We start from the raw sequence: 25,396 nt of genomic DNA on the forward strand, positions 1-25,396 counted from the left end.
GAAATAAAATGGTTTCAGTGCTTTGCTACTAGTTTTTAAGTTCTTTTATTTACAGAGGAAAAAAAGAAGTATATTGGAGAATATTTGAGGATACCGGTTTGATCTTTCATCAAGAGATTGAGAAAGTAGAAAATAAAAAAGGTTTAATGGTGAGAGCAATATCACACACAATTTACAGAAAAGGATGTTTTGCGAGAAATTTGAATGGACATTCCATTCTTTTGGAGTGTAAATTTGGTTGATTATTTATAACAAAATGTAATTGTGTGCTGACTTGTACCTTGAACTGTGAAAGGGTTGCAGAATGTGAAATTTTGTAGGAAGTTCTTAACAATATTTGATGTTTAATATTTTTGTTTTAAATAATTTTAAATTTTAATTTTATATGATGATAATTACACAACCATAAAAATTATTTTATTTTAAATGGGTAGCACCTTCTAACTTTCTGATGGTTAATACTTACCTTCACTAAACTACACACAGATGATTGTATTAGGTTCCCTGTGCTAATGTGCTTTATAATAATAAAAGTAATTACTCAGTTCGAGGCACTGAATGGTTGACAGACAACATAAAGCAGATGAAAAATGTTGCTGATCTTTAGGATGAAGTGGTCCTACATACTCTGCACACTTATGCCCCCCCCCCCTCCCCGACCCCCCCCCCCCCCCCGGCCCCCCCCCCCCCCCCCTGCCACTACCGTGTCCCACTTCCCCCAATGAGACACATTGTTCTGGAACTGCAGCCTCTATTAGACTATTGACTACTCAACACTGCCACTATAGAGCGAGTGGTTATACTAGTCCTTCCATTGTGTGTTCCACCTTGGGACTTTCTGGTATCGTAATAATGTCATGTTTGTTTCGAGGGTCAGTGTATTGTGATGCTGTGAGGAAGATGATATAGTATAAATGCCAATCTTGTTTTCAGGAGTCATCCTGATTTACATGTTCAATGCTTTTGCTAGAGTACTTCAGGCAAATGATAGATAGTTTCTTCAATAAGAGAGAACCAGATTGTTACCTATTTATTGCTTTCCTAGTTGGTGCTCTATATCTCTTACCCTCATTGTCAGTCAAACATTAAACCATCTTTTCTGCTCAGTTTACAGCTTCCTTCTTTCTGTATCATCAGTAAACAGGCCCCTCTTCAGTTTCAACTCTTAGGGGAATATTATGTTAAACTAATGCTTTTAGAGTTAATTTATGAATGAATTGTCACAGTAAAAAAAATCTCTTCTGGTAGTACAGATGAAATGGAATTAAAGTTTTATGTGTATACCTTAACTGAAGTTCTTAAATCAGTCTTTCCCAGACTTTGGAGTCATGAAGGCTGTAGGGAATTCCTAATACTTTGAGGAAAAGTAACTATAGTTTGCATATTTAATGCTAGACATGCCAAATGCATTAAATATACCGCTATAAAAAATTCGTGGACAACTACTCCCAAGTCCTATACAAGTTCATAAAATTTGTGGTGGAAACAGGAATTCTAAGATGCAGAAAAAAATGAAAGCTTCAGACTTCTGTTTTTAAGGTGAGCTTGTCAGCCAAGTGTTGTTCATCTACAGGTGAGAGGCAGCATTTACATATTTTAATTTATTTTTTTAATGGAGATGATATAAGCTAACACTTAATTAAATTTCAGCTTTTGTAGAATGTAGCCTAAGCATTCTACTAAATTATAGCAGGCAGATGCCAAGTTGATTTCTATGTTAATGCAATAAATAATTTTCTTGTACCTGTAGAGAGCTTCAGCTATTATTCCATTTTTAGCGAGTTTGATGTATCATAGTGTATGAATTTTAATTAAAAATTTTACTTCTGTGTATCCAGATTTTCCAATTTCATTTTCATTACTTAACCCCTGTTTCAGCCACACTACTTGCAAATTACTACAGTTAAATTTTAATTGCACATTTCACAGAGACTACATGCTGTAAATGTATAGAAGTTTAAAATGTTGCACCAGTCCCTTTCTAACACAATTTGTGTGATGAAATGAGCCATCTTTTTTCTGTGCTGGAATATTGGATTCTATACTTTCTTTCAAATTCAAACATTCAATCAATTTTTCATAGGTCTCATCAGCAGAGATAATACATATGCGGGAAGCTCAGTTTTTGTTGTGTGTTCAAACATTAGTTCATACACATGAAATACTGCTTTTTGATGAAGTGGATTCCTGTGGTAAGTCACATTTTCCTTTCTTACAGAAATGGGAAATGTAGTGTTTTGCTTTGGTTCTAATGCCCTGACACATCAATCATTGTAATTATCAGCTCTCTTTGTACCTTCTTTGTAGTGCACAATTTGTGTAGATTGAGATGGTTTTGGCTGGGTAGTCTCTTAGTTTTATGTTCCTTTTTCACTTTATTATAATTGGTACTCCCTTCAAGTAAAATATTTTTTTGCTATCACACACACACACACACACACACACACACACACACACACACAGTACAGTACAGGGTGTTTATAATTACATTTCTGCTATTTATGAGGCCTCCCATGAAAAAAAGAGTGATTGAAGGACAGTTTTACTTTCTGGAAACGTTCGAAGGACATGCAGAAGAGAAACAACGAACAAAGCATTGAAAGAAACTTGTTTGTACATGAGGGTAATATTTGTTAATTGCATACAATGTGTACACATCAGATTACAAACATTGCTCACTGTGATAACCTTCTGTGTCCACAACAGCCTGGAATCACACTAGGGATACCATTTCACAATTGTTCGCAGCACTTTTCCAATGGTGGACCCTGAAATGTTCAGCTGTTGGGACACAGCTCATGTATTGCTTGAAGATTGCACATTGTATCAAGCATTCTCAGCAATGCCAACAGTAACTTCAGCAGTTCGTGGTGCAATTGGCTATTTACCTCTCCCAGGAGCAAGTCTCAAATCTCCAGTTAATTTGAACTTCGGAACCATGTTCTTAAGCTTGGGTGTGGAAAGAGGACCTCTCCATATTCCTTTAACCCATCGATACTTCTGAAGAGCAACAGCACTACTGCTATTGTTTTGATAAAAAAGCATGATGAGTAAATTGCTGTTCACGTTGCCCAGACCCATGTTTACTGTCTGCACCTGTAATATGTTCTGACACATTTTAACCAGTGTCTCCATACAAATACCGTGTCATGACATTTTACTACACAAGCAAATCCTGCAGTACACAATATGAACATCATGTCTATGAAGTGTGGTACTCATATGGCAAATAGTTTTCTATTTACACTGGCTCAAGTAGAAAAACAGTAATTATAACCACCTTGTATCTCGAGGTAACAGTTAGGTGATTAATACTCAGTTTAGTTTTTAGCATATTGATGACCTAAAGATAGTATATTGTGGAACCATCATTAGCTGTAGTAATTACTTGTGTGTGTCAGGGTAAAAAATCAGTTATGGAAAATGAAAAATAGATATGCTGTACCAACTGTTCCATGCAAAGGACATTTTATACAGGCTGTAAATGGTGCAGAATGTTTAAAAATAGTGTCCTCTTTTTTTGCAAGAGATAGTCTTTGATCAAAACTAAATGTTTTCAGAAAGAAATACTTCTTGACTAATGGGTAGTTCTACTCTGATAGCCATCTGCCTTAAAATGACCCCATAACAAAAAATTTAAGGGATTAATATCAGGTGAATGAGGGAAACTATTCTCTTCGGTCTCCTCAACCAATCCACCTCCCGGGGGCTCACCACTCATTGGCGGGTTCGTGCTTGGCTACCACAGGGCCCCAGCCCTTGCAGCATCTTTTCCCTTCCGTGCTGCATGTCCATCCTCTTGCTATTTTTTCCCCTCCCTTGGGGAACATGTCTGGGGTGTTATTGGGAATGTTCCACATTGTCTGTCGCTGACATAAGAACAGTCTCACCACTATTTTTTGTTCCCATTCCCTTTTCCTTTCTTTGTTCACCTTCTCCTACCCTTCCTCCGCATTGGCGTTTGAGGTTCCTCTTTTTCTTCTTCCTCCCTCTGTGCTCCTGAAGGCCGGCCCAAGTGTCTTGACATGTTACAGGTGACTGGGTAATGCATAATTCCCAGTCCCGGGTTGTCAGGTAGGGTTCGCACATACTCCTAGTATAGGCCAGGCCTAGGGAAGCGTGACTGCCTGAGCTGCTACCTTCCTAAATGGCCGAATGGTCCTTCCATCAGTTGTTCGGGAGTTGTGACCTGAGGTGTGAACGGTCACCTAAGGCGGGTGCCCCCTCTTGTGAAGGGGGCTCCCAGTTGGAAGGCGCGCACCATTGGAGACACTGGCAATCATGGAGGATTTTCTCACAATGAGCTAATCATCTTCATAATTAATGTCTATGAAACATAATGAATGAGGCTAATGATTCAAATATCCTTTCAGCTACACCATGGTTCCTCATGGTTTCACATACTGAAGACAGTCAGTCCTTCGCAATGGTAAATCCATTCATTATTCAGAAAGGAGTTGAAGAAATTGCTGGTCTTGTGAAATCCTGCTCTTGTTCACAGAATGGCACTGTGCTTTTTGAGACTACTTCTGGTTCTCAAGCACAACAACTACATGCCACTTTGCTTTTCCATGGCTATCCTGTTCATGTCAAGGCCCATAGAACTCTGAATTCTTCCTGTGGTGTTATTTACACTAGGCTGCTTGATGGTCTGCCAGCGGCAGAAATCCAATCATACCTCTCTGATCAGAGTGTCATTGCCGTCCATTATGAAAGATCGAAGCAGATCAAGAAATTATCACAGTCCAACCATACATTCCGACTCTGATTCACTGGTATCAGTGTCGTCATTTCAACCTCACTTGAATGTCTTGTGGACACCCAGCCAAATGTGTATCATGTGGTAGGGATGCGCACGAGGATAGTTGTCCGCCTCCTCTTCCCCACTGTATCAACTGCAGTGCTGACCATACTGCCTGCTCCGGAGATTTTTCCCTGTGTCTCGAAGAGTGGGCTGTCCAGGAGATGCAAGTAAAAGAAAAAGTTACTTACCCGGTTGCTCGCAAGTTACTGGCTATTCCCAAACCCTGTGTTCTACCATGTGGGACTTGTAATAATGTGCTTGCTACATCTCGCTCCATGAAGGACATGACCACACAGACATGCGACCTGAATTTCAGCTCCGAGGTTGTGAAATCGCCCAGTGTCAAGGTAGCATCACCATCCCCTCGTCCAGCTGTGCAACAAGCCATCAAACTCTCACCTCGAGGGGCAAAGTCAGCTGCTTCACAACCAGTAGGCCGGAAAGAACAGTAGTAGTACTCTCGTGAAGACTTCCTACGTCCCTCCAGCCAACCAAAACCTGAATACTCCTCTGCTAACTGGAAAAGTTCAAAGCTGTCCAACAAAGGCAAATGGTCCTCTACTTCCCTGACTCGAAGATCCTCTTTAACAGTGTGTCACCACATAACACCTTCACCCAGCCGGCCTCATTGCCGCTGGTGTGCACCACCAATCGTTTTTCTGTGTTGGACAGACAAACAGCACAAGAAAGCTGCTGCTTCAGTGAGCCTCATGGAGCAGGATTCTCCTGCCTCTGTGCCCTATAGCAGTGAGTCTTTGCAGTCTGGCACTCGACAGCTGCCGAATTTAAACCTCTTCATTTTTTCCTCATCATGACTTTCCTCTGATGCAAAGTTCACAGCCTTTGATCAAACAAAGAGGATTTATTACTGCTTTTACAATTGCAGTGTTCCCTTGTGTTCTGCTTTCAGGAAACAAAATTGTGTCCTCACGTTGGCTTTGAGTTTTTGCATTTCTTCCTGGTCCGTTTAGATCTTCCCCCTAAGGTCGGCATTCCATTTCATGCGGAAGGTCGGCATTCCATTACATGCGGGAGTAATGCTGCTCATACAGGATGACATTCAGTCAGCCTATCTCCCTGCCTACCCATTTTCAAACTACTGCAGTTCGCCTTTTCCTTCCTTATGTGACGTTTTCCCTTTGTACCATTTATATCCCTCCATCATTCGTTGTCACCAGGGCAGACTTCCTCCAGCTTATTGGGTAGCTACCTCATCCATTTCAGCTGCTCGGTGACCTTAATGTGCACCATCCCCTTTGGGGTTTTCCCAGGACCTGTCAGAGGTGCCCTCTTGGCTGACCTCCTTAATAAACTTAAATAACCTCTTCTACCTTAACACAGGAGCACCCACATTCCTTACCGACTCCTGACACACCTATTCCCATTTGGACCTGCTTTTCCACACTGCCCAACTTGCCCATCATCTCGAGTGACCCGTTCTTTCTGACATCTACTCAAGCGACCATTTCTCATGTGCTATCCATTTGCTGACTCCTACCCCACCTGCGTGCACACCCAAATGGTAGCTTTCTAGTCTGACTGGCGGCTTTACTCCTCCATGTCAACCTTCGAAGAACAAGATTTCCCCAGTTGTGATGACTCGGTGGAATACCTTACAAATGTTATCCTTTGTTTGTTGTTGTGGTCTTCAGTCCTGAGACTGGTTTGATGCAGCTCTCCATGCTACTCTATCCTGTGCAAGCTTCTTCATCTCCCAGTACCTACTGCAACCTACATCCTTCTGAATCTGCTTAGTGTATTCATCTCTTGGTCTCCCCCTATGATTTTTACCCTCCACGCTGCCCTCCAATACTAAATTGGTGATCCCTTGATGCCTCAGAACATGTCCTACCAACCGATCCCTTCTTCTGGTCAAGTTGTGCCACAAACTTCTCTTCTCCCCAATCCTATTCGATACTTCATCATTAGTTATGTGATCTACCCATCTAATGTTATCCTTACTGCTTTAGAATGTTCCATTCCTCACACTCCCTCTTTACCACATGTCCCAAGTCCCAATCTCTTGGTGGACTGAGGCATGCCGTGACATGATTTGTGCGCCTTCAATGGCAAAATGCATTCATTATAAAACAGAATTTGTGTACAGTGTCATTTTGTTCTTTGGGGTAGCAACAAAGCTAGCTGGATTTCATTCACTAGTTCTTTTAACATTTCCACTCCCTCCCAACCCCCCCCCCCCCCCCCCCCCGCCCCCCTTCGGCCCCCATTTGTCGTGTGGGCCAACCTCCAACGGCTCTCTGGGACCAAGATCCATTCCCCAATTTCCGACCTGACAGTAGCAGACAATCTCATTGTGGACCCTGTTGCTATCTCAAACACCTTGGGCTGCCATTTTGCGGAAATTTTGAGCTCTTCACACTATCACCCTCCCTTCCTCCAATGGAAGGAGGCGGCCCAGGCGACACCATTCTCTTCTCAGACTTGAGTGCTACAATGCTGCCTTCACTATGAGGGAGCTAGATCATGCTTTCACTTCATCCCGATCCTCTGCCCCAGGGCCAGACGCTGTTCACATTCAGATGTTGCAGTACCTTTCTTTTACAGGCAAGCACTTTCTGCTTAATACATACAACCACGTCTGGGCAGAGGGTACATTTCCCAGACACTGGCATGAAGCCCCTGTCATACCAATACCTAAGTCCGGTAAGGACAAACACCTTCCTTCCAGTTAAGGCCCCATTTCTCTCACCGGTTGTGTTTGCGTGGTGATGGAATGTATGATTCATGCCTGGATTGCAATTTACTAACCACTGCACAGTGTGTATTTTGAGCGTGCCGTTCTGCAGTTGACCATCTCGTCACTTTGTCCACCATTGTCACAAATGGTTTTCTGTGGAAACCCTAGACTGTGGCTGTGCTTTCTGATTTGAAGAAGGCCTACGACACCTTATGGAGAATTGGTATCCTCTGTACTCTCTACATGTGGGGCTTTCATGGCAGCCTGCCCTTCTCCTTGAGGAATTTTTAAAAGACTGAGTATTCAAGGTGTGTGTGGGTTCTGCCTTGTTGGACACCTTTAGACAGGAAAATGATGTGCCTAAGGGTTTTGTCCCGAGCGTCATCCTCTTTGGTGTCACCATTAACCCTGTAATGGTCTGTCTCCTGCCAGGCAACTCTGACTCCCTTTTTGTTGACGATTTTGCCATCCATTGCAGTTCTCTGCAGAGCTGTCTCATTGAGTGACGTCTTTAACGATGTCTAGATTGTCTGTACTCATGGAGCATCGATAATGGCGTTTGTTTTTTCACTATCAAAATTGTTTGTCTGAATTTCTGGCGGTGCAGTTGGTTTTTCCCACCATCTTCACATTTTGGGCCTATTGCTCTTTAGTTCATTGAAACTAAAAAATTCCTGGGACTCATGCTCAATAGGAAACACTCTTGATCCTCCCATGTGTCTTACCTGGCTGCCTGCTGTACGAGGTCCCTTAATGTCCTACGTGCCCTCAATGGTACTTCCTGGGGAGCATATCGAACCACCCTCCTCTGTTTTTACTGGTTCCTTGTCCATTCGAAACTAGGCTACAGGTGCTTTGTTTATGCGTCTGCACGTCCAACCCTCTTATACAGTCTCAACACTATCCACCATTGTGGCATCTGTCTGGCCACTGGCACCTTTTACACTAGCCCGGTTGAGAGTCTGTAAGTCGAAGCTGCTGAACTACCATTGTCCTACTGCCATGACTATCTCCTCAGCACGTGTGCATGCCGTTTGTCTGCCGTGCATGGCCACACACCCTGTGCCGCCTCCTTTGATGACTCCTTTGATCACCAGTATGGGGTGCATCGCTCTTCTCTGTTACTTCCTAGAGTCCACTTTCGGCTCTTGCTCTGAGGGCTTAACGTACACTACCTAAAACTTTTCTGGTGGGTGTGAACCCTTCACCACCTTGGCTTCGTGCAGTGGCTCATGTTTACCTTGGCCTTCATTCAATTCCTAAGGACACTACTCCAGCCTCACTCTATATTCTTCAATTACATGGCCTTTGCATGGAACTTCGCAATAGTACCGTTGTGTATGCTGATGGCTCTCGGACTGGCTGTGGTATCAGGTGTGCTTTCATCATTGGTGCCACCATTTTTCAGTATCTGCTTCCCGCACACTGCTCAGTGTTTACAGCAGAGCTCTTCGACTTGCATCAGGCCACAGAGTACATCTGGCGACACAAGCTTTAAATTGTGGTGTCCTCTGCTCAGACTAGTCTCTCAGCGCTATTCAAAGTCTCTGTGCGGTGTACAACCCCATTCCTTAGTGCAACAAGTCCAATAAAACTGTGACTTGCTCACTGTTGATGGAGGCACTGTGATGTTTATGTGAGTTCCTGGTGATGTCGATCTGCCAGGAAATGAGGCTGCTGCCAAGGCTGCAGTCCTCATACCTCTGCCCACTAGTTCCTGTATTCCCTCTGGTGATATCTGCATTGCCATCTGTCAGGAGGTGGTGTCACTTTGGCGTTGGCATTTGTCCTCCCTTCATGGGAAGAAGCTCCAGATTATTAAGACTCTTGGAGTGGCTTGGATGACCAACTCTTGGCCCTCCCGCTGGGAGAGGTCATTTTAACTAGATTGCATGTTAGCCATCACCATTTAAGCGGTGCTCCCCCACCACTTCATGCACATTGTGCCCAAGTTTTACCTGTCCTCCATTTCCTGATGGAATGCCCACGTTTTAACCATTTATGTTCCCACTTGGGTTTGCCATCAAACATCAAAGTTATCCGCCATTTTAGCAAATGATGCATGGGTTGTTGACCGCATTTTATTTTTTATTCTTTGCAGCAATGTGGTGAAAGCCTTTTCTTTCCCTTTGTTTCTCTGTGGTGTATTTTATATACCTTTCACCACGTCTCTGTTTTTAGCTGTCTTCTCTTACGCTGATTGGGATTGATGTGTAGTAGTTTTTTAACTCCTCTCTGTCTTCGTGTTCTATACTTTGAGTTGGCTGAATATGACCCCAGTTGTTTTTGCATCCTAAAACCAAACAGTCCAACATCAACCAATCCATATCTCATGAAATATTTGCATTTGGTACTATTCTATGAGGCATAGAAAATAAATGTGGAGCTCCATTGTGCATAAAACTATCCACTATCTTTTGCTAGAATAAAATTTTGTAATAATGCGTGAGATTGTTGCGCAGGAGTTGTCGATAAATAGTGCCTATTAATTTTTCTAAGATTCTGCAGGAACAGTTCCTGCCACCACGTTGGTACTAAAGTGAATCTGATGACCTTGCTGCCATGATTCTCAAGGATTTGAATTTGTCAGTCTGTGATTACTGTGGTACTTTATTATCCCATTTTTTGTGAATCTAGTGCTCCATCTTAGAATCCATTGGCAAAACTGTAATATGGCATGGTAGTCTTGTGGCCCGAGAACTAGCACACGCTGTATGTGATTTGAATAAATAACAAATGAACGTCGATAGGAATACAGCCTTCATCACTGAGTACTGGCTGTTCTCAGCACAATCAATTTGGTCTGATAATCTCCTGTAAAAATACTTGACACTTTTCAAACACCCAGTATATGATCATAATCACCACATCATACACCTATTCTGCTGTGATCTTCAGTAACAATTTGAGGATGTGGAACAACTACCTTTGCCTATAGTACAGGCCTGCTATTTTTAATAAGAGGTAATGATAGACATTTTAGATTAGTCTTCTGGGATTTCTGTGCTACATAAATCTGTTAAAATTTGTCAGGTGCTTTGGCTGACATTTCCATGTGATGAGTGGATCTTCTTCAGGACAATCCAACCCCCTGCAAGTCCACCTTGCTTGATGTTGAATTTCTTGAACTGTATGTGTTGACACTGTCCTAGCTTTTATACAATGTTTACAATTACAGCAGGATTATTGAAAAACAGACCATTCTTACAACATGACAAATACTGTTGTGGACTTGATGTTTTTGTGCTTAGTAAGTTGTGCATACTCCAGCTGTACGTACTCGAACCGCACTATGAGAATTTGACTCAATATACTTCCTGGCTTCTGGCATTGTTCTGTGCAGATATGGTACTGATGCAGCAGATGTTCAGTTTTTGTATTAGTATTTCTTGGCTTTTGTGTTATTGAGTTACTGGCTGCAATTACCTACTGTTGGGAATACTGATCGGTAATTTTCATTGGCATGCTTAGTAGCCTTAGTCCTGAATAGGGAAGTCAGATGAGAATTAATATTTGTTGCAGTTTGAAAAAAACAACTGATAATGCATTAATTGCTTAATGGCGGTGGTTCTGGTTGCTAAAGAATAAAAGTACATTCCATGGGTACCTGCCTTAAGATGCAGTGTCATTAAGAGTGTCTCTCTCTTCCTTTGTCACCATCTTGGCTATTGATTCTAGTGAGACAGTGTTTGAAAAAAACTTTATCAAAGCTCTCATCAAACACTGTACATTCTCTAACTTCTTTCTCTTATGGTATGTCACTGATTCATGATAGAAGATGGTCCTTCATAGGCAGGTCTTCCAATTTATTTAAAATGTCACTACCATTCAACTGTGGAGTTGGATTAAGAGTGTCTTGTGAAACATTAAAAATTTTAATAATGTACTTGTAAATTACTGAAGCTTATCTACAGAATAGTTCATATTGCTCTTGGTATGGTATTTTTTTTTTTTTTTTTCATACTACTCCATTGAATTATATGTAATCACTTTTATCTTCATTTCATAAGAATATGCGTTTTTGACAATATCTTTGTGATTAAACTTCTCAGAGTAGTTATTCATGCCTTGCATGTTTTCGGGCCTTCATTGTTGAGAACTTTTTCATTCATAATTGTAATCTGCAACTACTTTTCAGTTGTAATACAAAACAGTTTAAAGTAGTTTTTGTGAGTTTGTGGTTCTGACTTTCTACAGGGCATTTGGGTGATAAAATTACTTATATTGAATTAGAGAAGTTGTGTTATTTTGTCAGTTACCATTAAGTTAAAGACATGTTATTATCTAGATTTTTCTAGTATGTAATGTGCATGAAGATTGAAATATCCTCGAATACAAAGCATTAATTTTGTTAAACATTAATTTATTGGAAATGGACAAACTTTGGCTGTTCCTACAGAACAAAGAAAATAATGGTAATCAGTGGTTAGGGGACCATCATATAAAAAACAGTAACATATACTACTAAGACTACAGGGCAGGTTTTTGTGGGAAAAAAATGCACCTACTTATGATTCTGTATGGAAGAAAGAAACGTGAGTGAATTTCCTTCACTGAAATAGAAACAGGTAAATCAAATAGATAAAGATAGTATTAACTAAGGGCAGAACAACAAAACACAGTGGGTACAGGAACTAGAGCAAATACTAGTAAACAGTCTAAAAGATATTTCATTCAAATTTATAATCTTATACCAAATGAATTAACAAATGGCGGAGCTGATCCCCCATGGTACACAAAACAGGTCAGAACACTGTCGCAGAAACAATGAAAAAAGCATGCCAAATTTAAACGAATGCTCGATTCCCAAGATTGGTGATCTACAGAAGTTCAGAATTTAGCAAGGACTTAAGTGCAAGATGTTTATAATAGTTTCCATGACGAAACTTTATCTCGAAACCTGACACACAGTTCACAGAGATTCTGTTTGTATGTAAAGTAGTGACAAGACACAATCAGTGCCTTGTCTGCATGATAACAATGGAAATACTATCAATGACAGTGATGCTAAAGCAAAATTACTGAACACAGCCTTCTGAAATTAGATCACCAAAGAAGACAAAGTAAATATTATAGAATTTGAATCGAGAATAGCTGCCAACATCAGTAACTTAGAAGTAGATATATTGAGAGTAATGCTCCCGATTGTATACCAATTATGTTCCATTCAGAGTATGCTGATGCAATATATTCATACTTAACGATCATATACAACTGCTCGTTCGACAAAAGATCTGTATTCAAAGATTGGAAAGTTGAGATGGGAAAGTTGCACAGATCACACACATGTTCAAGAAAGGCAGTAGGAATAATCCATTTAATTACAGGTCCACATCATTAATGCCGATATGCAGCAGCCCTCTGAAACACACATTGTGTTTGAACATTATGAATTACCTCGAAGGGAATGGTCTCTTGACATACACTCAACAAAGGATTTCAAACTCAGTCTGTATTTCTAGAGTTCCTGTTGGAGATCACAGTTCATAGTAATTGACAGAAAGTCACTGAGTAAAATGGAATTGATTTCTGGCATTACTGAAGGTAGAGTTATAGGCCCTATGCTGTTCCTTATCTATATAAAAGATTTAGGAGACAGTCTGAGCAATAATCTTAGGTTGTTTGGAGATGATGCTGCTATTTATTGTCCAGTCAAGCCATTAGAAGATCAAAACTAAATGCAAAATGATTTAGATAAAATATCTGTATGGTGCGAAAATTGACAGTTGACCATAAATAATGAGCAGTGTGAGTGCTAAAAGAAATCTATTAAACTTCAGTTACAGGGTTAATCAGTGAAATCTAAAGGTTGTAATTGCAACTGAATATCTAGGAATTACAATTATGAAAAACTTAAATCAAAAAGAATACCCAGAAAATGTTGTGTGGAAGGCAAACCAAAGACTGTATTTTATTGGCAGAAAACTTAGAAGATTCAACAGACCTACTAAAGAATCTGTCTACACTATGCTTACGTCTTATTTTGGAGTACTGTTGCATCGCATGGGGCCCTTGCCAGATATAGGTTTATCAGAGTACATTGAGAAAGTTCAAAGAAGGGCAGCATGCTTTGTATTATTGAGAAATAGGGCAGAGAGTGTAACAGATATGATACAGAATATGGAGTGGACATAACAAAGATGTTTATTGTTGCAGCAGGATCTCGTAATGAAATTTCTCCTCAGATTGCGAAAATATTTTGTTGATGCTGACCTGCAGAGGGAGAAATGATTATCATAATAAAATAAGGGAAATCAGAGTTTTCACAGAAAGAGATAAGTGTCTGCTTTGTCCAAGTTCTGTTTATGTTGTCCTTGTGCTGTTCAAGAATGGAAAAATAGAGAATTAGTGCGAAGGTGTTTAAGTGAATCCTCTGCCAGGCACTTAAGTGCGATTTGCAGAGTAACCATGTAGACATAGGGGAAGACACAGTCTTCTTCTTGTGTGGTGTGGCCTACGTTTCATTGTAGTAGTATATTTATCATTTATTTACTGAATTTTTGTGTTTTACAGTAGTTCTCTCTCTCTCTCTCTCTCTCTCTCTCTCTCTCTCTCTCTCTCTCTCACACACACACACACACACACACACACACACACACACACAGCATGACAGTGCAAGATGGGTAAGGTTTGTTTTATTATTTAGATTTATTGTTATCAGATCATGAGTGTCTTAACACTTGAGCCTCTCAAATTTCAAAGATTGCAGAAGCATTAGAGTTTCGTGTACTGCTGTGTTGTGGATGTAGATGAGTACTTCGCTTAGAGGAAAGCAGTTGCAGCCTGTCACTTGCTGTTGACAACTGTTAATTGTTTTCAAGCAGATAAATATTCCTTAGTGTAGCAAACCAGTTGTTAATTTATTGAAGAACAGCAGTAGCTAGTGAGGACCATACCATATAGAACTACCATCTTGTTACAGAATACTGTAGCCAGTTCATTCTTGCACTAGTGCCCACTATATGTTAACGGGAGCCAACATAAACATTATTTCAGGAATGCTACTGCTGAGCATGGAAAGCTCGTCAAAAGTTTGCCTGGATGATTGGTCATTTTACATGTTGGTGCTTACTAATAACTGGGTCTGAGTACATTGAATTCCCTTTGAAGCAATGCGATGTGCCCTGCTTGATATAATATTCTATTAGGGTGTATGACAAAATATTTCCGTGTATTGGATGTTAATATGTGATGAAGTAGACAGCATGTATCTTTGTCTTTAGCTAGCAAACTGTGTGGAAACCTAGTATGCAATTGTGAATAATTTGTTTGGCTACAACCACCAGTAGAAGACCTGGACTTGCAGTAGTTTAGTGAATTACCCCATTGCTCCCAGGTTGTTTCAGAATAGTGTGAGCAGAACTCTACAGACAAGAGAACATTTGTGTGGGCAACCATGTCACCTGCTCTACGTGGGGCATTCGATAAGTAATGCAACACATTTTTCTTTTCTTTTCCTTGGTTGACAAAATGCAGAATTTGTTGTGGAACATCATGGAACATTCCTGCTTCAGCCACTATTGTTTCAGGTAGTTCAGATAGGTGGTGGTGGTGGAGTACATAGCCTACAAAATGGCATCTGTTACAGAGGTGTGTTAAAAAAGTTTCTTTTGGCAGAAAAACAGAGAATCATAGATATTCTTTGTGCTTGTACAAGGTGGAGCACTGTAATTTGCTGATTTGGGAGTGAAATGAAAAAATAATTAACGCTTAGAAACTTACAGGTTTATTTTTATCATATTGGCCAATAATGGAAGTTTCTAATTACATAGTTCGACCAGTATATCTCCACAGTTCACACACTGCTGTAGTCATTTTCTGAAATTCTCATGCACTCTTTCAAGTATGTCGTCTGGTATTCTTGCAATGTCAGTCTCAGTATTGTTCTGTAGGTCTTCCAAGGTGTTGGGACAGTTGCAATACACCTTTGACTTCAGGTAGCCCCAAAGGAAAAAATCGCATGGGGCTAAGTCCAGTGATTGTGCAGTTGAGATCCCTCATCTGAGAGATAAGCCTTTCAGGAAATGTTTGCCTCAAAAAATTCATGGTAAGCCTGCTCAGTGTGCAGTGGCAGCATTTTGTTGAAAGCATGTATCCTGTAATTGCATAGCCTTGAAAGCTGGCTGGAAAAACTCTTGCAGCGTATTTAAGTAACAATCCGAATTCACAGTTACAGCGTGACGATTTTCCTGGAAAAAGTAAGGGCCACTGACGCTTACTCATAATATGGCACACTGCACAGTGACATGATCCGATTGCAGGGATCTCTGATGAATTTGCCTGGGGTTTGTGTCATGCCAGTAGTGAATATTCTGTTTACACACCCACTGAGATGAAAATGTGCCTCATCAGAAAAGGACACATTTGCGTCACGGGGTATGGTTGCAAGCATGTTTTCACAAGATGTTCTTTGTGTTACACAATCCTGTACTGACAATTTATAGGCCACACACAATTTATACAGGTGAAAATTCAGTTCTTCTGAAGAAGCTGGTGGAAAGAATGTCGTGAAATGTAAAGAGCAAATGCGTGTTTCTGAGCTGAGCGTTTCGGACATCGCAGTACTGCTGCTCTAACTCGTTCTTCATTTTGTGGTGCTGTAACGTTTCTCTCGGGTCCTCTTCGTACAGATGACACATCTCCTGTTGTCATGAATGTGTTTACCCAATTTAAAATTGATTGCCATCCGTGTGGGGGTACTACAAATCACAAATGAAAAGCACCCTGTACTGCAATGATTGAATGGGAATTTGAGAAATACACATGTCTTAAAATGACAGCGCCTATCGACCACGCCCATTCTCCCCTCTATTCAACCAACAGTGTTGCAACAATGTGAATTCTAGAAAAAGCAATTTACTGTGCTCCATCATCTGCAGAGACCTGGCAGTGAACAATAGCATGATGAGTCATTGGGTGAGGCATCTGTCATCATTGCAATCCAGGTTTGCATAGACATACATGTCTGATCTCCCATGTGCCGGCTGGCCACACACAGCTGTGACCCCTACAATGTTGGAACGTGCAGACAATCTCATTTGAGGTGAAGGATGAATCGCAATGAAACATATCATTGCACAGCTGGACATCTCTGTTGGTAGAGCTAAGAGTCGTCTGCCAGTTGGGTACTCAAAGGTGTGTGCCCGCTGGGTTCCTCGCTGCCTATCAGGAGGTCCTGATGAGTAATGAAGAAACATCTGTGCTTGTGTGTTAAGAGGCTGATAGTGACAATTCTTTGTCGAATATCATCACAGGTGGTGAAACAGGTTTATCACTTCGAACTAGAAACAAAACAACAGTCCATGGAGTGGTGGCACACCACGTCTTCCGTGAAGAAACAGTTCAAACCTACGCCCTCAGCCAGTGACATGATGACAATGGTCTTCTTGGACTCGGAGATTATTCTGTTTGTTGTCCTCCTCCATGGTGCAACAATCGACTTGGACATGTATTGTGCTACCCTCAGGAAATTGGAGAAACGACTTCAGTGTATTCATTACCACAAAACTGCAAACTTAACTTTTCCTTCTCCAAAACTACACAAGGCCTCACAAAAGTCTACGCACCTGAGACGAGTTCATAAAACTTTATTGGTCTGTTGCTCCTCATCAACCTTACAGCCTGGCTCTCACACATCCAGACTTCAAACTGTTTGCCCAATGAATGATGCACTCTGTGACAAGCAGTACTTGATGATACAGAAAACGTTGACTCCAGCATTGACTGGTAGGTTGGTACCATGCAGGCATAAAAGCCATCCCAGTAAGGTGGGTGTAAGGCCATTGCATCGAATGGAGATTAATTTGAAAAACAAGGTTTTGTAGCCAAAAGAGTGCAGAATAATATTAATATTGGAATCCTGAATAAAACCAATCTACCTTCAGAAAAGAATGTGTTGCACTCCTTATTGAATACCCCTCGTACACTGCTTGATGCTGTGGGCATCTGACACTTGGTGAGGGATGGCGAACACTTGGTAAGTGAAAACTGCCAATTGCTGCGGAACAACCGACCACTAGTAGTAAAAGGGAATGTAGAGGGGAAATGTCGTAGCTACAGCGAAGCCTGTGCACAAACTCTCTGTATGAATTTGATAGATACTGCTGTATGGTGTTTGTTGAAGGTTGTCATGGAACTGATTAGTGCAATTGATGACTCTTAGAGTACCCATTGGTTCAGACAGATTCATCACCTTCGTCTCTGCATATGCTCCTACTTTAGACAGTGATGAAGACACAAAGAATCAGTTCTACCACCAACTGAACAGTACTCTCTCTAAAATACCCATTCAAGATAAATTAATTTTACTTGGTGATTTCAATGCCAGAGTGGGAAGGGACAACCGTTTTTGGAGAGATGTCATGGGTAAACAAGGGGTGGGAAACTGCAATGCAAATGGGTTGCTACTTCTTGGTCTATGTGCTGAGCACGAGCTTTTCATCTCCAATACCCAATTCCGTTTGCGTAACCGCTATAAGACTACATGGATGCACCCACGCTCCAAACATTGGCATCTTATAGACTACGTTATTACGCGACAGCGTGACAAGAAAGACATTCTCATCACAAAAGCAGCACTAAACATCGATGAGTGCTGGACGGACCATAGACTTTTAGTCAGCCGTTTGAGAGTAACAAAGTATCGCAAGCCACGATCCCACTTTTCAAACCCACCACGCAGAAAATTCAACATAAGCAACCTGAACAACAAAAACATTCTCTCACACTTCCAAGACATACTTTCTGAACAACTTAACAAAGCTCCAGCAACCACAGATGACGTCAAACAAGAATGGACCACATTAAAGAATATCATCAAAGAAACTGCTGAGAATGTTGTTGGTTGTAGTGCACGGAAAAGAAGTGACTGGTTTGATGACAACCACGGAGAAATCCAAGCCATCATCAATGCAAAGCGGGATGCTTACCTATCCCTTGCTCAAGATCCATCCTGCGCAGAAAAGAAAGCACACTTTCAAGAACTCAAGCAGAAATGTCAAAGTGAAATACGAGTAATCAAGAACAAATGGTGGCAACAGAAAGCCACAGAACTCCAAAATCTTTCTGATGCAAGGAACCTGCGTGGCTTTTACGCTGGTATTAAAGAGCTGTATGGACCTATCCGCTCCTCATCAGGAGCACTGAAAGCTGCTGACAACTCCACCATTCTTACTGAAAGTCAGGACATCTTAAATCGTTGGAAAGAGCACTTCAGCTCACTGTTAAACAGCCCTTCTACTGCCACTGGAGATTTTCTCAAAAATGTCCCACAGCACCCTCCAAAACCCTGGCTGGCTGATCCTCCAACTTTTCAAGAATTTTGCAAGGCACTCAAGAGTGTGAAACCTGGGAAGGCTCCTGGACCTGACAGCATCCCGATGGAGCTTATTGAGGGTGGCAGCTTGCCTCTAAAAACTAGACTCTTCTCACTTATTATATTATTGTGGGAAACCCGCAAGGTACCAGCTGACTTGAAGAACTCCACAATTGTCACCATCTTCAAAAAGGCCGACAGAAGCGTCTGTGGTAACTACCGGGGAATATCTCTACTCTCTGTCACTGGAAAATTTTTTGCAAGAATCCTTTTAAATCGCCTCCAGACACTTTCAGAGACTATACTACCTGAGTCTCAATACGGGTTTCGACCTTCAAGAGGGACAATTGATATGATCTTCTGTGCACGACAACTACAGGAGAAGTGCAGAGAACAGCAAAAGCCTTTACTACTTGTTTTCTACGATCTAGAAAAGCCCTTTAATACAGTTCCCAGAGAAGCCATGTGGATGGTCTTAAAACGCTTCGGCTGCCCTGAACATTTTGTTGACCTGATTGAAGCTCTCCACGTTGATATGACTGGACAGGTCCTCTGCCAGAATGAAATGACTGGTGAATTCCCAATAACAAGTGGGCTTAAACAAGGATGCGTTCTTGCACCAACATTATTTGCATTGTATCTGGCAGCTATGCTTTACGAGACAACCGTAAACAATGCAGGAATAGAACTAAAGTACAGGTTTGATGGAGGATTATTCAACCAGTCCAGACTCCATTCAAAAAGGTTCACCAGTACCACTCGTGTGACAGAGCTGCAGTATGCTGATGACAATGCCTCTCCAGCTCATTCACCTGCAGAGTTGCAGCTGTCAGTTGATTCCTTCAGCAGGGCGTACGAACGATTTGGTCTCTCCATCAATATTCCAAAGACAAAGGTGATGGCGCAGCCAACTCCTGGCTCCTTCGTTCCTGACTTCAGCATATCCATCTATGATACACCCTTGGAACAAGTGGACCATTTCCTCTACCTGGGAAGCATACTGTCATCCAACTGCTCATCTGGAAAAGATGTGGAGAATAGATTACGTGCTGCACATGTAGCATTTGGTCGTCTTACAAACCATGTCTTCCTGAATAAAGACCTAACACTGTACACCAAACTGATGGTGTACAAAGCTGTAGTCATTTCCACCCTGCTATATGGTTGCGAAACCTGGACGTTATATCGCTGCGATCTGAAGAAACTAGAATGCTTCAACCAACAGAAGCTAAGATATATCATGAACCTGAAATGGGATGACTTCATATCCAACACGGCTGTTCTAGAGAAAGCAAAAATGCATAGCATGGAAGCTCTTATCATTGGGCATTAACTCAGATGGGTCGGACATGTCCAGCGGATGAAAAATGACAGACTTCCACGCCAAATGCTGTACAGCGAAGTGAGCACAGGTAAAAGGCCACGAGGTGCCCCTCTCAAACGTTATAAGGATCAGTACAAGAAAGATCTGAAAAACTTGAACATCGATCCGAGTAACTGGTCCACAATAGCAGAAGACGGAAGTCGCTGGCGCTCAGTTACCTCAAATGCTCTTCAAAACTTTGAGCTGGAACGTCGAAGAATGGAGAATAACAAACGCCAGAGACGTAAATTCCTCCAGGCTCAGCCACGTCCTCAACCTTCCATCAGCTGTAATGTCTGTGGCCGCCTGTTCCATGCTAGGATTGGATTGCTAAGCCATCAACGACACTTCCATGCCTGAACCGTGACAAAGGAAATCTCAGGAGAGAAATGAAAACTCGGATACGAGTATCAGCCGACGACGACGATTAGTGCAATCCTAATTTTCATGGATTAAATTTTAGGGCAGGCATGTGCAAGTATAAGGGACTAAAAATGTTTTATATGTATACGGTGGTGTCTGTTCATGTGGAAAGAGGTGTAAAAATGTTGGTAATATTGATAAGCAGGAATCTGCTATATATTCTGAGAGATTGAAAGGGGAAAGGGACTCTTAAAAAAAATTAGATTCTGTTCTCTGATAGAATTAACATTTAATGGTGTGTCAGAACACTTTAATAATTACAGAATTATTTAAAATAACTTTTTTCACCCTTATCAAGGCTATTTAATTGCTGCGTGACATATTAGTACCAGTAATTGATTACTTTTGTTTTTTTCCAAATTTATTTAAAAGATATTTTATGTTGTCATAACCATTATTCCAGGGTTTATTTAAAAATGTGTATTATACTTTTTTTTACAGATTTCTTCCGGACAACAATGAAACTTCAGTATATGTGCATATTGTTCGCAAGGCTCTGTACATTTTGTGTGAGTCACTTGATGGAAGTCAATCAGTCCAACTCTTAAATCACTTGAAAAGGAAGTTAGTGGAATCTGGACATGCGCCAGAAGATTTGTGGGCCTTCGATCCAGATTTATTGGAGATAGCGCTATTGCAGATGATGTCACTGCGGTAAGCAAACTTAATTATTCGAACTAGGACCCTAGTGCCTAATAAAAATTATAATTTGGTTTGATAATGTGCCTGCTGCAATGTAGTTAAAATGCACAGTGCGGGTTGCAGGGTGTGGAATCCATTGTGCTTGCAAGAAATAGGGCTAAAACAATGAAGGTACACAACTGCGATAGTAAGCCTGTTCACTGCCTTCATACTATGGTAATATGTGATAATATTCATAAGTCAGCTCTTTGGTCCAATATATTTACAACTTTAATTTTATCTTGGTTATGCTACCTTCTCCCAAGCTGCTTCTACATCTTCATTTACGTCTAAACCCTGCATACCACAGTGAGGTGCATATCGGAGGGTACATCCCATTGTACCAGTTATTAGGGTTTCTTCCTGGTCCATTCACATATGAAGAATGGGTAGAATGATTGTTTCAATGCTTCTGTGTGCAGTAATTACTCTAATCTTATCCTCATGATCCCTGTTGGAGCGATATTTAGGGGATTGTAACATATCCCTAGAATAATGATTTAAAGCTGGTTTTTGAAACTCGAGTCTGCCATTTCAGTTCCTTCAGTATCTCTGTGACACACTTCCATGGATTAAACAAACCTTTGACCATTTGAGCTGCCCTTCTCTGTATACATTCAATATCCCCTGTTAGACCTATCCAGTACGGGTCCCACACAATTGAGCATTATTCTAGGGTGGCTCGCACGAGTGATTTGTGAGAAATCTCTTTTATAGACTGATTGCACTTTCCTAGTATTCTACCAATAAACCAAAATCTACCACCCACTTTACCCACAACTGCTCCTATGTGATATTTCCATTTCATATCTGTACAAAGTGTAACGTCTAGGTATTTGTATTAGACAGAAGATTCCAACAGTAACTCATTTATATTATAGTTGTAGGGTACTAAGTTTTTTTTAGATTTGTGAAGTGCAAAGTTTTACAGTTATGAACATTTTAGACATGTTGCCAATTTCTGAACCATGTTAAAATCTCGTCAAGATCTGACTGAATATTTATGCAGCTTCTCTCAGAGAGTACTTCATTATCGATAACTTCAACATATGCGAAAAGCATATTGACATTGTCTACAAGGTCATTAATATACATCATCAACAGCAAGGGTCCCAGCACATTTCCTGGAACACAGCCCAAGGTACTTCTATATCTGATGAATGACTCTCCATCCCAACCTCCCTACCAAAAAGTCCTTGATCCAGTCAAAAATTTCAGTTGATACCCCCTTATGATCATACTTTTGACAATAAGTGTGGATGCAGTACAAAGTCATTTGCTTTTTGGAAATCAAGAAACACTGCGTCTACTTGATTGCCTTTATCCAAGGCTTTCAGTATGTCATGTGAAAAAAGTGCAGGTTGGGTTTCACCCTCTTTTCAAAAACCATGCTGGTTGGCATTGAGGAGGTCATTCTGTTCAAGATACCTCATTATATTTGAGCTCAGAACATGTTCTACAAGTCTACAACAAATCAATGTCAAGAATACTGGACAGTAGTTTTGTGGATCACTTCTACTACGTTTCTTGTAGACGGGTGTGACCTATGCCTTTTTCCAAGAACTGGGCATGGTATTACTACAATAGATTAAAGTGAGAAGAGGGGCTAACTCCGCCGCAAATTCTGTGTTGAATCTGACAGGGATTCCATTGGGACCTGGAACTTTATTCAATTTTAACAAATCGGCTATTTCTCAACACCACTGACACTAATACTTGTTTCATTCATCTTTTCAGTTTTATGAGGATTAGATTGGAGTGATTCTCCTGGGTTTCCTTTGTTAAGGAACATTTGAAAATGTAGTTAAGCATTTCAGCTTTTGCTTTACTATCTTCAGTTTCATCCCTGACTCGTCCACGAGCTGATGTGACACTACTGATTTTTTATCTGCTTAATGAACACACGTATCTTTCTGCTTGTTTTAGTTGTTCTTTGTACTTTGGCAGTCATTGTTGCCATGCCCGTGTCAGGGTCACTATACCAGTTTCAATGTGGACATTCTCAGAGACCTGAAGCTGATGTCTATTTGTTGCCATTAAATCCAATATATTTCCGTTATGGGTGGGGTCCGTAACTTTCTATTCGAGATAGTTTTCGGACAAGATGTTTTGTGACGTTTTACAGGGTGGCTTTCATGCCCACCACTAACAAAACTGTAATTTTCCCAGTTAATTGATTCATGATGAAAGTCTCCGCTGATGATTGGGGAAATTATGTACAAGTGAACTGAGGTTTTCTTTAAAGTGTTTCATCACATCAGGAGATGAGTCTTGTGGGCAATAGAAGGATCCGATTATAATGTTATCCCACCCCAGGTAGAGGCTTGCCCAAATTGTCTTGCATGCAGCTTAAATTTCTATTTTGATGCTTTTTTTCTGCTGTGACAAATACACCATTTCCCATTTGCCTATCCTTTCAATATACACTTAAATTTTCCCGAAAAATCTCACTGCTTGATAGCAGGTCTCAACCAGCTTTCTGTACCTAGTATTATGTGAACTTCACTGCTTTTCATGAGTACTTCAAACTCTGACACTTTGTTGAGAGTGCTTGAGCAGTTTACCATTAGGATTTTAATACTGTGATTTGCGGGAGGCATTTCTTTCAACCTTACCCTGGTAATTCAGGGTTCCCAACAGCTTCTTTTGGTGAAGGTGATTGCCTTTCACTTGAATAGTGATGTATTTTATTAGTGTTCCTGACTGTATTTTATTAATGTTAATGTTCATGTTATTGCATTTGAGTGTAGCATCAGCATCTTAATAATAAATAAAAGGATTGGATGTGCCAACTGAGGGGAAAGTAAATAGATTGCATTGAATCATTTCTTACCATAAAATGCTCTTTGTACTATTGCTGTTCACCCCATGAACCATGGACCTTGCTGTTGGTGGGGAGGCTTGCGTGCCTCAGCGATACAGATAGCCGTACCGTAGGTACAACCACAACGGAGGGGTATCTGTTGAGAGGCCAGACAAAGGTGTGGTTCCTGAAGAGGGACAGCAGCCTTTTCAGTAGTTGCAAGGGCAACAGTCTGGATGATTGACTGATCTGGCCTTGTAACAATAACCAAAACGGCCTTGCTGTGCTGGTACTGCGAACGGCTGAAAGCAAGGGGAAACTATGGCCGTAATTTTTCCCGAGGGCATGCAGCTTTACTGAATGATTAAATGATGATGGCGTCCTCTTGGGTAAAATATTCCGGAGGTAAAATAGTCCCCCATTCGGATCTCTGGGCGGGGACTACTCAAGAGGATGTCGTTATCAGGAGAAAGAAAACTGGCGTTCTACGGATCGGAGCGTGGAATGTCAGATCCCTTAATCGGGCAGGTAGGTTAGAAAATTAAAAAAGGGAAATGGATAGGTTAAAGTTAGATATAGTGGGAATTAGTGAAGTTCAGTGGCAGGAGGAACAAGACTTCTGGTCAGGTGACTACAGGGTTATAAACACAAAATCAAATAGGGGTAATGCAGGATTAGGTTTAATAATGAATAGGAGAATAGGAATGCGGGTAAGCTACTACAAACAGCATAGTGAACGCATTATTGTGGCCAAGATAGATACGAAGCCCACACCTACTACAGTAGTACAAGTTTATATGCCAACTATCTCTGCAGATGACGAAGAAATTGAAGAAATGTATGATGAAATAAAAGAAATTATTCAGATAGTGAAGGGAGATGAAAATTTAATAGTCATGGGTGACTGGAATTTGAGTGTAGGAAAAGGGAGAGAAGGAAACGTAGTAGGTGGATATGGATTGGGGCTAAGAAATGAAAGAGGAAGCCGCCTGGTAGAACTTTGCACAGAGCACAACTTAATCATAGCTAACACTTGGTTTAAGAATCATGAAAGAAGGTTGTATACATGGAAGAATCCTGGAGATACTAAAAGGTATCAGATAGATTGTATAATGGTAAGACAGAGATTTAGGAACCAGGTTTTAAATTGTAAGACATTTCCAGGGGCAGATGTGGTCTCTGACCGCAATCTATTGGTTATGAACTGTAGATTAAAACTGAAGAAACTGCAAAAAGGTGGGAATTTAAGGAGAAGGGACCTGGATAAACTGACTAAACCAGAGGTTGTACAGAGTTTCAGGGAGAGCATA

At 41.0% G+C, this 25,396-nt stretch overlaps 1 protein-coding gene across 2 annotated transcripts in view; it reads left to right on the forward strand.

Moving 5' to 3' along the window:
• Positions 1–25,396, forward strand: part of LOC126476135 (caspase-8) — a 132,105-nt gene that overhangs the window by 63,838 nt on the left and 42,871 nt on the right. For both annotated transcript variants that reach the window (XM_050103521.1, XM_050103522.1), the window contains exon 6: positions 21,044–21,256. In XM_050103521.1, coding sequence (XP_049959478.1) covers positions 21,044–21,256 — 213 coding nt within the window. The remainder of the gene's footprint in view (positions 1–21,043; positions 21,257–25,396) is intronic.

Source organism: Schistocerca serialis, chromosome 1, assembly GCF_023864345.2.
Source record: "Schistocerca serialis cubense isolate TAMUIC-IGC-003099 chromosome 1, iqSchSeri2.2, whole genome shotgun sequence".
Lineage (NCBI taxonomy): Eukaryota > Metazoa > Arthropoda > Insecta > Orthoptera > Acrididae > Schistocerca > Schistocerca serialis.